The sequence below is a fragment of the Nothoprocta perdicaria genome, unplaced genomic scaffold, assembly GCF_003342845.1.
Source record: "Nothoprocta perdicaria isolate Ctin4 unplaced genomic scaffold, notPer1 scaffold_29, whole genome shotgun sequence".
Lineage (NCBI taxonomy): Eukaryota > Metazoa > Chordata > Aves > Tinamiformes > Tinamidae > Nothoprocta > Nothoprocta perdicaria.
The window spans coordinates 3,803,826-3,819,063 of NW_020455521.1; the positions used below are offsets into that span (position 1 = coordinate 3,803,826).

General features: G+C 38.5%; 2 protein-coding genes across 2 annotated transcripts in view; both read right to left on the bottom strand.

Moving 5' to 3' along the window:
* The window catches only part of LRAT (lecithin retinol acyltransferase), a 3,648-nt gene extending 2,753 nt beyond the window's left edge, over positions 1-895 (bottom strand). Inside the window, exon 1 of the mRNA XM_026041627.1 lies at positions 641-895. Coding sequence (XP_025897412.1) covers positions 641-895 — 255 coding nt within the window. The remainder of the gene's footprint in view (positions 1-640) is intronic.
* Positions 896-2,895: 2,000 nt separating this feature from the next.
* LOC112949257 overlaps positions 2,896-15,238 on the bottom strand; it is a 52,471-nt gene continuing 40,128 nt past the window's right edge. Inside the window, exons 16-19 of the mRNA XM_026041637.1 lie at positions 10,938-11,021; positions 9,321-9,444; positions 5,867-5,957; positions 2,896-4,702 (exon numbers count right to left, since the gene is read on the bottom strand). Coding sequence (XP_025897422.1) covers positions 4,628-4,702; positions 5,867-5,957; positions 9,321-9,444; positions 10,938-11,021 — 374 coding nt within the window. The 3' untranslated portion in view covers positions 2,896-4,627. The remainder of the gene's footprint in view (positions 4,703-5,866; positions 5,958-9,320; positions 9,445-10,937; positions 11,022-15,238) is intronic.

A 15,238-nucleotide genomic window follows, 5' to 3' on the forward strand; every position in this document is an offset into this window, starting at 1 on the left:
CCCTGGCCCGGCCACTCCGGCCCCTGCCCCAGCCGCTCCGGTTCCTGCCCCGGCCGCTCCGGCCCCTGGGCTCCTGCGGCCCGAGGGGGGACTCCCGCCTGCCCGGGCTTGCGTGGGTGGGAAGGGCTCTTTTGGGAGCATCTTGCTCCGGCCACGGGCTCTAAGTGGCCGGCTCTGCCGCTCTGACTCCCTGCGGGTTGTGGACGTGCAGACAGGCACAAGGGAACACACACGGCCGTGTATGGAAAAATGAAGCGGGAGGCTGCAGCAGAGAGGTGTAGCAGCTGGRGACCTCTCCACTGGCAAATGCCAGGGAAAGAGCAAGTTGCATTTCCCACCTCAGCTGCTTTAAAGCTGAGAGTCGGTGTGAAGATTAAGAACTCTGGAACACCCTCGCTCGTTCCCGTGCACCAGATAAATGGTTCAGCATCCCTCCTCTCCCCCTAGGGAACAGCTRCAAGAGGAAKGGAAAAGCAAAAGGGAGAAAAAAAATGTATCAGGAGAGGGGATTCCTTCACCATTCTGAAAATAAAAACTAGCATTGCCTCCTCCCTTTCTCCTGCCCAGAGATGGTCAACTGAAGACTTTTAAGGGAAACAGCCTTCCCCCTGCTCCACTTGCAAAGGAACCTGAGGCTCACAGTAACCTCTTGTTCAGCACCGATTACAGCAAGAGCCTCAGCACCAGCGATCAGGCATTTGGGATTTTCTGGGGAGAAGCCCAGCCAATTTTTTATGTAACGGAGGCTTAGCTGCCTCAAGCCCCCTACTTCAAAATCACACCCCTTATAAAAGAGAAAATACTTTCTGTGAGGCTGATAGGGCTTCTCTGGACCAGCCACCAACCACACATCATTAAAAGMGCTTATTTCTAAACCCAGGTGCCAAAACACCATTGGAAGTGCTGAGATTCGCTCAAGTTATTAGGAAACAACAACGACGGATTTTTTTTTTCTTCCATCATCAATGCACTTTTCAGGGACTGGGAAAGGAGGCAACGATTTAACAGACCCGGCCCCACTGAAGTATTAGTTATTTGGTAATGAGCACAGGGGCTGGAGCACTGTGGCGCAGCCAGGTGGTTACCGGAGCCCACCAAAGGCTCTGGGCACCACCTCAGTTGTGGCAGGAGAAGGTTTTCCACTCCCCCCATGAGCGTAAGCCCTGGTCCGGCCTCGTGCTGCTGCCTCAGAACTCCTTTTCCAGGCACATCTGAACTCTCTTTGTTGAAACGTCTAAGTGTCCGATGCTGAAGGCACGGAATTCAGCTGAACGTCCTGGTAGAAACAGGCAGTTCCAAATGGGATCTTCTTTGTGGAGGCATCCTGTTTGCTTTCTTCATGCCAGTTAACTCTAATCCCCAAATCACCAGGGGCCATTACAAGTAGATCTGTAAAGGAAACCTGGGATGAAACCGAAGAAGAAAAGTGGAATCCTTAAGAGGAGAAGGCGGCTCAAAGTCTTGCTTTGAGCACGGCAGCGTTTCAAACCAAGTGTCAGGAGCGACATTTCTGCAGTGGAAACTTCCCCCCACACTTCAGGGTAACACCTGAAGCACTAGGGAGCCTTGTTTCTCCCTCCCTCCCCCCAACCTTCYCTGCCTTGGAGGTCCGGAATCCTTATGGAACAGGCAAGAAAGGCAGTAGGTGAGAGGCAGACAGACAGGCTGGGAAGCGGCTTCCCTCTCCCAGCCTACACACATACCCAGTTGCAGCATGTGAAATGCAGCCAGTTCACGCTTCCCCCCCTAAGAACTGCTGAGAGCATGAAAAGACCAGCACCCAGARCACGTGGTGGAGGAACAACCTCATCTCTGAATGAAACCATCAGATTCCTGAAATCTGCAACTGTACATTAACAGCGTCAAGCTTCAGGGGCTGTGCTATATCTCTCCAATTGCCATGATGCAATGCAAATTTAAGYGGTATTCTCACAATTATGCTCAGAAGGAAATAAAAACATATTTTAGTGGAAAATGTTTTCATTTGATATGGCTAAAATGAAAAGGTACTTTGTACCTCAACCTGAAAGGTCAGCACATTCTGTCTCACCTTCTCGCATCACCTTTGAGTAACACACTCTAGGTCTTTAATACACAGAATAAACTGTGTCACCATTAAACTTCAACACAACAAAATCACCTCAAATGATTAAATATGACACAATTGCTGCTGAAATATTTGTTTGGACTGTTCACTGCAATGGAATAACTTCATGGTAGAACCTACGATTTATTTTGAGAGTTAGGTACGACATAGCAAGAAAGTTAGACCAGTAAAAGACTTTACAGCTTTTGTTTGCAACAGAGATGAGCCACAGCAAGAAAGTTTCCCAGGTGAGAGGTAAGGGATATAAGCCAGTTTCCATTACACTGGATCTGTAGTAGACTGATCACTGTCTTATGAACTAGTCATTATTATTTCCATCCTGCCATCCCAACTAAGACAAAAGGAAAAAAGCAGAATCAAAAGGCAATTGGAAAGGTAGGTTCCTGTCTACAGAAGTCCGTGTTTAGCACACTGAAAGAAGAAGAAAAAAATAAGAGATGTTTGCGAAGGACAGTTTCACAGCACTGAAAAGGGCAACTCTGGAAATAGAAGTAACCTCTTCATAGCCTCCAATCCATCTGAATACCTATTAAAGCAAATTATGCTTCTATTGTAGAGTTACAAATAACCATCTCTCCAGGAAACAGTACCAGTAAACTCAGTTTTTGCATTTAACARTATCAAGGAAAAAAGAGAAATAAAGAGAGGCCACGTATAAAATTGCAGATAAATAACCCCAAAACCTAAATCAAGTATCACTTTTTTTCCACTAGAAGAAACAACTTTAATGACTAAGACAAATCTGTACTTTATAAATGTTTATTCTAATTCAAAAATAGTTGCATATACATTTACAGAGTCATTTAAACAGTGTATTGAGTAAATTGCCTATATTTAGTTTATTTTTTTAATCCCTTTAGGCTTGCTACTGAGGTCTATCACTATGGTTTTTAATCTTCTCAATACCTTCCTATGTTTTACTGAACAAATAAGCTTTCAAATTAACAACAACAATTTTCTAAAAATGAATGTAAACATCACAGCAATAGCATGCTACTCCGCCTTTAAAATATTAAGTCGGTATTTTTCTGGGATGAAGTGATAAAAACTTTTTTTTTTTTGGTGACAACAGAACCATGCTGTATACATAGACAGTACTGATGACTAAGAGAGCCACTTATTCACATCACAAATGAAGATGTGCRGTTGAATCAAAGTTCCACCGAATTCAATAGAAAATTGCTGCCAATTTGCATAGAGATTTCACTTGTAATTACCTTCATCAAAACCACATAAAAGAGGGGAACAATTCATGTATAGTCCTCATTAACAAGAAGCTAGGGAATTAACAGGAATGGTACCACAGATCATCAAGACCTAGGAACGCTGCCAGAGAAGTATGGCGAAGTTTAAAAAACACTTTAATCATTTCATCATTCATTGCAATGAAGCAATGCCTCAATTCTGTCAGCACTGAGCAATTRATACGATCTCCCCCAGCTAATGGAAGAGATATACTTAGAATATAAAATGCCTGTACAGTCATTGTAATATCTATATGGCTTACTGCAGAGGAAATACMGTAACTGGGCCAGAATTCCCATCATCTTGATACTACCCCAGAAAGYAGGATACAGATCTCTGAGACTCCGCTTAGTCATGTGAAGATGTTTGATTAGGAGCATCCTGTTTCATATGTGCTGGTGTCACTTCCCAGTAACGGAAGAGGATGGATGGATGGACGGACAGATGGATGGATGGACGGACGGAGAAAGGGAACTAGGGAGCTAACTCAGACTAAAGACATACTGCACTGCATTCAACACAGTCTTCTTTTGCAGTAGGACCACAGACCTTCCTGTGAAAGGTTTGGGGACCTTTCTGTAGGAAGGATAATGCAAATAAGACTTACATTAGCTTAATCCATGTGGTACTGATACAAARTGAGGATGTAGCAGTGGTGAAACAGAACAAGTGGCCCCCTCCACCACCTCGGCCCCCTTCCTCCCTGCTAGCACTGCACCATGGCAGCAGAGAGGCTCCCATCCTCCCTTTGAAATTCATTCCAAGGACTTCAATTAATTCCTGTTTGGTGCTTTTCAACTGTAGATTACTTCATAGTGATAACCAGCAGGTGATCYAGCAGGTGACCCTAGGCACAGGGCAAATACAGTTGACAAAAGAATTCAACTATACTGGTCCATATAGTCTTCAAATAGAGATTTAAAGAAGGAAAAGAGAGATGGACTGAACAAGACATAACTTCCACCTTGGAACAAAGGGTTATCTTCCTGTCTTATAACTGTTATGTTGCAATATGATTTATTTTACAGGGAATAAATTAATTGTTAYCTAATGTATTATCTATATAGAAGTGTTTTTAGTCATAGACAACCTATTAGTCTGGTATTACTCAAAACAACTGCTAATTGGTGACATATAGCTAAGCCTCTGGGAGAAAACTGTCACTATAATTTCCCATCTGTATCTTTTTGATATCTGGGCTCAGGAAGCCAGTTTTTATTTATAACATGGTTTTACACTGCTCAAAATGTTAAAAGTATATTTGTCAAACACCTATTACTCTATTAGTGATTTTAAATCAGGCACGTTCTTTATCTGGAAATCCAACAACATCTGTCCGAGTGCTTTGCCCTGTAAGAGAAAAATCCACAACCTTACTATTCAAATATACCACAAAAATCCATTTAAAAACTGTTAATCAGTTTTTTTTYCCATAATCAGCACAAATAACAAGCATTCATTGTGTTTAACATATTTTGTTTGCATTTATGTATCCATATATATAAATTTGGAATGAATTTCCTGAAATCTTGGACTGTGTGCTCACACAAGTTATATTTACTTTTTCCATTCATTTGGATTTCTCACTTTTAAACAAAAATGCTTAAGTAAGAAAAACCATATGTTTAAGGTTTTCAGATATTTAATCCTAATCAGATTGAGCAGCTTCTTCAATCTGTTTGCTACCTAGTACAAACATGATTTTTTTTCCAGTTGCATTTCTCCCATTTAATTTGGTAATTCGATTCTACACATTTGATTCACRCATTTGTTTCTTACTTTGTGAATAGTCTTGTTAACTATGCTGAGATTATTTGTAAATCAAACCATTTCTCAGCCTGGTGGCAGAACTGCACTTCATTGTAGGACAGCACTGCCATGTAAAGGGATCTTATCATCAGGTTCAGGGGATGTTTCAAATATTTAAAACCCAAAATGTAAACTTCTAAAGATCTTTTAGTTTCAGATCTAAATGATGCGGTCAACACAAAAGATTTGCTATGCATCCTTTTCCTCCCTCTTTTGTATTACTATTAATTAACTATAATTTAACTATATTAACCATAGGCTTAGCTTGATGTGGCTTGGTAGAACTCTTGTAAATTCAAAATGTGTTCACAGCTGCTATATGTACAAGGAAATACTTAATCAAAATTGTCTAAGGATTTCTTATTCTCCAAAACTTGACAGCTGATTTGAGAAGCTGATTTAACTAGTACATCTAAAAACAGAGGTAGCACAAAGGATATTCGACTCCTAAGAGTCTTCATATCAGTTACCCTTTTACACACACATACTTTTCCCATAAATATTTAAAATCAATTCTACTTCACTATGAAGCTTTTAAACCTTCAAACGATGCTGCAGATACAGAAGCATATTCACATGAAATTAAAAAGAACTASAGTCAAAAGATACTGCTAACAATCCCAATCCAAAAGCTAGTTATAACGAGACCATGCAATATTTAGTTATAAAAGGTAACTACGTTAAATCAATGCTTTAGGTACGTGCCTGTGGGTCACTTCGTAGGGATGCTATGCCACCACCACCAAGGGAATTCTTCAGAACAAAATTTAATCCATGGATTCCTGGCAACTCGTATCTGAAAAATAAAATTTACAAGTAGTTTTTCAGTAGATTACAAAAATAAACAAAAAGCCTTTTGCAGGATATCAAGCCAGAGACTGCAAAAATTTTAAGCTCATAGTGTCCCCCGTTACTGAGGCAAGTATACAACAATATTAGCCTACGGCCTTCTCCTTGGCTTTCCTTCTTRTCCCAAATCAATCCCTTAAATAGTATTAAGGCAAAATCAAGATGTAGTCACTCTCTTCTTACTCAATTAGAAGTTAGTGAATTTGCAGTTGAGGCAGTTTTCTAAATTTTTAAGAGTTATGCATAAAGAAAGCTCATCAGGCAAGGGGTTCGAGACTCAGTATGTACACAGATGACAGTGGGCAGAATTTTAGAATTTAAAAAAAAACTGAAAAATAGAATCATTTCATTCTCAAAACTCACTTTTGCTATCAATAGCTGCCACCCGATTAGAAAATCCTATCATCTATTACTGAAAAAACAAGCATGAGAGTCACCAGATCAAACGTTTTATAAAATTCTTTGCAGTTGGGTCTTGCAATAACAATGAAGCTGCATTTCAGCACTTTATTGAAACGAGACACGTTATTAAGGTAAAATAATTCTATTTYAGTGTAACAGACCTTCTTTATTTCTGTGCCGCCACAGTAAGCATTTTTCCATCCTTACATTTGATTGTGCATTTCCAATTTGGAAATTTTTGCAGAATTTTGGCAAATAGCTCTGTGGTTTCCTAATAAAAAACTGTTTCATATTTATTAAAATAGACCTATAGCAWATTTCCAGTTGCTTGTTCTTGCATAGTTTTTCAGTGCTTTGTCTTCTTTCCTGTATTCTTCAAATATGAAGACTTCTGAGCAGTGGAATATTCTCAGAAGGACAAGAAAATAGCTGTATTTCAAAGACAGAAAAAGAAACCAGCAAGTTCTTGCTTTCTTAGCCTCCCAGGTAAGTGGCCTAGGATCACTAGGATTTCTCAAAACATAAATCCTTAATAAAAATAATTTATAAGTACAATACTGTTTTCTATTATGTTCTCAATTAATTTGCATAACTCTAAAATTAATGATGATGGAAGATGGGTATAACTGAAGTCCTAACAAGAGATTATGAAAAAGTACCTGACCAATACAGCAAATGATATTTAATAAATTTGTCGAGTATTTTATATATGTATTTTTAAATTAAAAAGAGAAAAATCTTTCCTTCTCCAACTATATTTGATTTTGACAAAAAAATCTGCTATTAACAAGACGGAGGATAGACATTTTGCCCTCTAAAAACAAAAGAAAAATTCTTTCATTTAATATGCRGTATGATCATACATCTAGCCTACATCCTACTACAGTGTGGCTGGTATTCTTCATGTCAGTTAGAGTTAGAATTTTTTTTGTGTATACACACACAAACACACACAGAAGAGGGCCAACACCTTTATTATAATTTAGAGCATGTCCTAATGCCTGAACACCATGTTCTTTTCCTTGCCTTCCCTTAGGTTGGTCCGATTCTTCCTGTTGAGCTTGCACATCACTGCCATGCACAAGAAGAAAACTGCCATTACCCCAAGGAGAATATATTCTACATAGGTGGGGAAAAAGTAATTTCATAGGTTTTTTTTTTTTTTTTGGAAAGAAAATCATTAATGTGTCACCTGAAAACCTGGAAGCTTCTTACTTTACAGATCTATTTATCAAAAATAACTCCATTTTTTCATGTGGCAAACCTATTTATTTTAATAGCCTTAGGGGAAAAGAATGAAAAGCAATTTGGCTGCTAACCTCTGGGTGGTGGTGAGGCAGAGCCATTGTTAGTATGTTTTTAGCCCCMAAAAGAATATAAACATGTTAAATCATTCTCACTTTAGGTAAAGGAAATGAAGAGTAAGACCGTTCTTTTTATGACAATAAAAAATAAAAATCAAACGAGTTTTTTTAAATAAGAAACTGTGCGATCTGAAGCACATGAGCATAATCCTTATAATCCTGAACATTTACACAAAAGGATCTATTCTTTTTCCCAGCAGTTTCTCAATTCACTCACAGAGCTCCATTATCACATCATTAAAAGAAGCCAAACCCTGGAACAGATAATCTAATTAATCAAAATAAATTGGTTTTAGCCAGACACAGCAAACTTCAACTTTTATTTATGAACATAAACAGAATTAAGGAACTGCAATAAATCATTTTCTAGAAGTATCATTGCAAGGAGTGACATTTTTAATTTTTTTGCCCCTCTCTGCTCTGTTTTGGAGGAAATGCAATTACATTTCTTGATGTTAGAATTTATGAGATGCAAAGGTTTGTTAGCACTTACAAAATAGCGGTCAAGATCTGCATTGAGCTGCTTTCTGAGATGAAGAACAGCATTTGCAGCCCAGAAAGAACAGAGGTTAAAATATCCCTGAGCTCTCTYTGAGCTTGGAGTTGCACCTCTCTGAGCCAGGCTCTTCAATTACCCAAGAGAGACACATAATGGTTTATCCAACACCCATATAAACAAATAACAGTTCTGCTGAACTCTCTTTCCATTGTATATGGAAATGTTAGGTATGTGGTTTAGCGGCAGCCAATACTCTGGCTGAGTATYATGTGCTCTTCTCTCTCAATTCTGGCTTGCTGAACGGAGCACGAACGCGGGTGAGACCAGGAACATGTCCTCTACTCTGAAGTGAGCACACTTCATAAAAATTAAAAGCCTTCTGCAGAGACAGTGACAGCATGAAGAGGGTTTCTAACAGAAGATCAGGCAGTTTGGGGCTTTGTATACACCTCCAACTTCCAGTTCTGCAATGGCTCTGAGGCTTGGGAAGCCTCAGGTACTAAGGCTCCTGCACTCTCCAAAGGGTTCAAAAATGAAAGGAAAAATACATCTCTCAAATTACTTAAAGTTATTTCTGTTTAGTGGAGGCATATCTGTTCTGGAACTTAACAAATTGTTCATAATATTAATATGCTGATTTGGAGAACTCATAATGTCTCCGATAAACTGAACCACTGCCTTTGTCAAGCTTCAGCAGGGAAAACCAGTTTCATGCATCCCTTTTCTTTTCTTTTCTTTTCTTTTCTTTTCTTTTCTTTTCTTTTCTTTTCTTTTCTTTTCTTTTCTTTTCTTTTCTTTTNCTTTTCTTTTCTTTTCTTTTCTTTTCTTTTCTTTTCTTTTCTTTTCTTTTCTTTTCTTTTCTTTTCTTTTCTTTTCTTTTTTCTTTTCCTTTTTTTTAAGACTACTGCTCAAATTGTTCTTTAAAAAATCCAAGAGGATAAATACGTATTAAAGACAGGTTTGAAATATTTATGTTAGCAGAAAAAAAATCTGAATGTCATCATGTATCTACATGCAACTGTGGACTGAGCAGCAAGTTACTCACCTTGTTACTAGTTTTTCTTCAGGTTGCTCTCGCTCTAAGAGGTGCTGGAAGTAGTTCTCCAAGGCCTGGGCTGTTAAAGTTTTCTTTAGGTATGGATAGTAGAGGGGATGCCGTGCTATTACACCTGTCAGGTACACTAGGTGTTAGTTGGAATATGAGATATTAAAGACAATTTGTACTTGTTCTTTACACACTGATTTGAGAGCACCCTTCCATCTGAAACTGCTCATATGGCTGCTTTTTAATGAAGGCCCAAATAAAAGTATATGACAGCTTTCCATTTGTCAGTAGAGAGGTAATGTGGAACAKGACAGGAATGCTCCCACACTGAAACTGGGCTTCCTTCTGACCACCTACATCTCTGCCAACGAGAGACACCTACAAAACAACAACAAAATCACAACAACAAACAATTCACGTGAAGCTTTCTTCCCTAAACAGCTTATGTGATTTAGAAATTTGCGACTGATCATAATAAAGCATCATCAGATCAGCTGGGGTACTGGGGGGCAATTGAAGTTTTGATTCTAGCCCTACACTTTGCATTGGATTCTGTTGAAATTGCGAGAAATCCCAGTTATGTGGCTTTTGTTATAAGCAGGCTTTAGTAGTGTTATGCAACTTCATGTTGAAGCTGAGGCTCCACAGCAGGATCAGGAAAGCAGGAGATTTCAGTCTCTCAGAAATTTGGTTCCCAATGCAAGAATCTCTGCATTTAGCCTTACTTTAATTTTACAGACCAAGTGTTTTGTTGTTGTTCTTCAACAAAGCAATAATTTTTTTTATATCTAAGGAAGTCTATTAATTACAGTTTACAATCTGACAAYGCCACTTTGCAGTAAGAGTCAATTATAGTTCAAACAAAATAAAGTCCTTCATTTTTCAAGAATACAATTTCACAAAGGCAAGAAAGCTATATTCCTTAGATATAAATGTGTTTTAGCACAATTACTGCACTATTAACGAATCAAATCCCAAACGCACCTTTAATTCATAATGAGCTTTGAACACCACATGCTCTCATCTTCCAACAAGAGAGCCATTTGTTGCATGCAGAAGTAAGGAATAGAAGGAATTATTAAACAATGCAAGAAGCAGCATAATCAATGTAAAGAGACTGCACACCACCTGGATTAATTATGTAATGAAAAATAATCTTTTACACGTAAGAAAAGCTTCTGCATTTCCTAGCACTATTGATGTTTTTAGCCATATATGTTAGGAACTTTACTTATGGAAATATTATGTATGATCAGACAATCAAGAGATTGAATTAGATAACACATATGCACAAGTAAGTAGCAACCAAGATAGAAAAGAAGTATTAAAAAAAAAAAAAAAAGAAAACATTTTCCTTAACTTTGGGGAAACTGACTTGGCAAATCTATAGCATTGTTTTAAAGTATTTTTAGTACCTTAGATTTCAACAGCTGTTGAACAGAAAACTACAAATATTTCATTAGTAAAATACTGGTTTTACATAGATGAATTTTTATTTCAGCATCAAGTGATGTGAGAGACTTTTTTTTTTTTTTTTTTTTTTAAAAAAAAACACTTGGTGCCTAGTTTTTATCTGGAAATCTTCCATCACTTTAGAAGGACAAGAAATAAGAATACCTATGTTTGCAGAATTGCCTTTGTCTCCACTTCTAGTATAGGCAAGGTCTTCTAAGCGGTAAGTGTGTGGACCACTTGGCAGATCTATACAACATGAAAATGAGCACATTTTAATAACAGCTACAAATAATGACAGGTTTTGAAGAAGCAGCCATCTTTTCAGTCTGTACTTCCAACACTGTAGTGCTCCCATGAAACTTCCCAAAGCTTTCTCCCCATACACCTACCAGATGATAAAACAGGCTAGGAGGCCAAACTGATCTCTCCTGCTCTTTCTTAACCCTTTTACCCTCGTACAGGTGAAGGCACAGATGATGGCAGCCATCACTTCTGCCACCTCTTCTTGAATTGATCCTGGTGTTAGGAGTCTATTATTTCTAAAGCAAACACAGCAAACATTTTCGTTTTTTGACAGACTGACAGCTTTTGTCCCATTAAGGCATATCCCTGCTTCCAGCGCTTATGGAAAATACATGTAATTGCTACTGTCCTGATAACTACTTGCTGCCTGTAGAAAATAGCCACAACTACCCTTTGAAGACAATGCAACTCTCCCATTCTCACTACTATAAAGATTATTTACTTGGCTACATGGAAAAATCCCAAGATTAAAATAAAATGACTGATTTTGTAAATACTGAAGTATTATGATTATGAACTATGACTCATGAGCTCCTCCTTGTTACCCTATCTTGTGAGTGAGGGGTGTGTGTGTATATATATATATATATATATATGTGTGTGTGTGTGTGTGTGTGTCTATGTGGGGTGTGAGTATATATAAATACATTTCATACACACACACACACACACACACACACACACACACACACACACACACAAGCAAGCAGCAAACCCACCCCAACCCAATCAGGAACCATACTGTCAGAAACTGGGGTTTCTGCAAGGTTTCACATCACAGACCTCTTCAACTTGTGCAACTGTTGACTACCAGCAGCAGCAGCAGCTTGTCACCATCTAGTTCCTGTTCCCTGCAGCAGCACACGTCGCGCTGACTCTGCTGCGCAGAGTTTCAGTATTTACTTGTAAAGGCCTAGTAGTGAGACTCAAAGCCTAGGTTATATCCAGTTTTGGGGAAGACARAACTGCCAACTAGCTTTGCTTCTGCTCCTATTGCCCTGTGCCCTACCAGCTCTGCTGGCGCCCAGAATCCGTTTCTTTTCAGTGCCAGCATCTCTATCAGACTTACRCTCCTGGGAAGCCTTTGCAGCCACTCAGTTACCACTTCCTGCCTTTTTTCCCTTTCCTGTTGTTTCCTCACGTTTCGGAGCACAAGTTAGCAGCTATTCCTCTCTCCCCGCTGCCTGGACGCCGGTAGGGGGAACATGCAGAGCACAGAAGCGACCGCCTCACAGCTTCCCCTCACAGCTTCTGTGCAACCGCTGGGCGCAGGCAGCGCTTTCGGGCCAGTCTCGCCGGGTCTCTCAACAGCCCAGACGAGGCAGTTCAGCACAGAGCCATGATGCAGAGCACGTCAGCTCTGAAACGCCAACAAACGTTGCTGAATACATGAGAAATGTTACTCCTCAAGTACTATACAACCCATTTCAAGMAGATTTTTCCAGATTGCAAGAATCCCTTCTAAAGTCCTGACTTTAAAAATCTCCGCTGTAAAATATGAAGAAACCACTGCACTGTTCAAATGAAATACTTGTAAGAGCTTTCAGCAAGGTCAAACAACGTTTTTATTAAAAATTTGCTGACAACCTTCTGAATTTTTTTTCCCTTGCATTTTCAAAAGTGATTGAGAGTATGGTACAGGCTTATCACAAAAAAAAATCCAGTCTTAGGTGTTAAGTTGGCATGTTCTAAGTAACATAAAATAGGGTTTTGTAAATCAAGTTTGCAGTGCAACCTACACACTGTCTGTAAGATACACTGCTATTTGAGAAAGCATCAGTCTCCCTTTTTTATTATGGCTTCTGTCGATGATGTCAAAGTGTTTTTTTTTAATTTAACAGAATGATGCAATATTAAGGATTTTATGCTCTAAGCGAGCCAAATATGAGATGCTGACCAAAGACAGGCTGTATTRAAAAAAGTTTGGAACTAGGTTAATTCAAATGAATTCTTGAGGTACCAAGGTATGTTCAAATTATATGTAAAACAAATTTAACAATATGATTAAGTTCAAGGATGATTTAAAGTGCATCTACTATTAAGGCATGAGTAAACAGGTATTCTGTAAGCAACTGTGTCAGTTGTATGGGTAAACCCWGGCAAACTCCGCTCACCTTCAACTCCTTTCTCTCTGCAGAATTCCTGATCCTCTCATCGGCTTGTACTCATCAAACACAAACCAGACTGATTTGAGAGAGCTGTAACAAAACTGGTGACAGGGAAAGAGATGTCCAAATTCTGCTGCTCACAGTTTTTACTGTCCTGATCAGGTAGGGAAGCTGCAAGTCTCTGGCAGCTGGCAATAACCCAAAAGTTAATTTGGGCATGGGTGACAAAATGTCTTGCTACAGCAGTTAAGAGGTAATTTATGCAGTACATCTTTGCCTGTGCTACTTATTTTGATTGAAATCTATCGGGGAGGACTTACAAAGGTAGCTCCACTTGCATATCAGTGGCCACAGCAGTGAGAACAGTAACAAACAAGAGGTCTGCCCATAGCAAACCACTCTGTTGATACAGCTGGATCAGAAAGATGACACTTAGATCCCAAACAAAACGTGCCGAAATAAAACTGCTCTAGTTCAGACCTGAAGTACATAATAAAAAGAATTAAGGTATGCCTTACTTGGTTTGTTTGAACTAGCCTTGTTTATATCCAGAAGAAMTGCATGCAGAAATGGGCCAGGAAATTTGCCAGAAAATATCACAGCRTCTACTTATTTAATTAGGAAATAATATTTGTGATTAAATAATACCTGAGCCATCAAAAGAAAGCATCTGGAATAGTCAAGCCAAAGATCACCAATTGTTTTGTTTTTATATGCCACCACAGAAATCATATTATTTTAAAGAATTGTTCTAGTCACAAGTCCACAGAAAATACAGTGTTTCTTTAAAGRCTGAAATATGACAAAGTTTAAATCATGTAAGCTGCCAGAGTCTTTCCTGCATCAAACATTTTATACAATCTCTGACAGTGTCTCCTTACTAAACCAGTTCTAAACTATTTTGGTGTTCCCACTTATTTTTGCCCTAATTATTTATCCTTCATCATCTGTTTATCAGGAAGCTGTTTTCATTTAATAAACATCTCAAACAAATCTACAAAAGAATTCTCCTCACAGCTGGGCTAAATGGTGAATTCAAATTCCACCCTCCCAGAACCACTTCTAGCAGCATTTCTGAAATCCATTTTCACATATTTTYCTTATCAGTTCAAAGACAAGTAACAGTCTCTCACACTCAAGATAACCATGAAACATAAAGAAAAATACTTCCCCCCCTTATAAATGCTGACAGAAAATGTTTCAGAAAATGTTTCCCTTTCACAGTCTAGCCTATTTATTTCCCATACACACTGTTCCTATATCGAGCCACAGAAGCAGGTAAGCTCTTARTCACTTCCAGAAAACAATTCTATTTACAACTACAGACAAAAGTTTAGAGGTCTTTCTCAAGGAAAACCACCACAGGATTCCTGCTGACCCTCAGAAGTGAAGTTTTGCCTGAGCAAAGCCTGAAGAATTCAGTATTTCTAACGCAGATGTCAGGCACCTCAGAACGTTTTCTCTGATGAAAAGGCTTTTGAGAGAAATGAGAAGTTTAATAGCTTTGTTTCACCTCTATTTAGCATTGCACTACCTTGAAAAAGTTGGAAAATTTGCTAATCTCTTTATTAAAGAGAAATAAACGACTTCCTATCCCTTAACTCCTATCCCGTTTGCTGTATTTTGACCTTAAATACCCTATGTCATTCTCTAGAACTAGAACTCCCAAGTATCTAATAGATTCTGCTATGAGCTTAGATTTGTAACAGACATGAGCAAGAGATAAATACATATTTAAGAGTTTAATCAGCCTCTGTGCGACATGTAAATGATCATATATTAAAGACATATTTTAAARGATATGGGAAAATTAAATCACTTATAGCAATTAGGCATTCAATATCAGTAACTTTCAAAGAGCAAGCTGTATCTTTCACAGCTGTATCTTTATAAAAGACATGAAAAAACCTCAAGATATCTAAYATTTTTTACAATTCTTAACCTAATACCTGACTTCTACAAACTATCCAGATTGAACACTTTTTTACTGCAGAGCTATATAGCTCAGCTCACTGATTTGTTCCTTTTAAATTTCTTTTCCTCTTTCTTCTG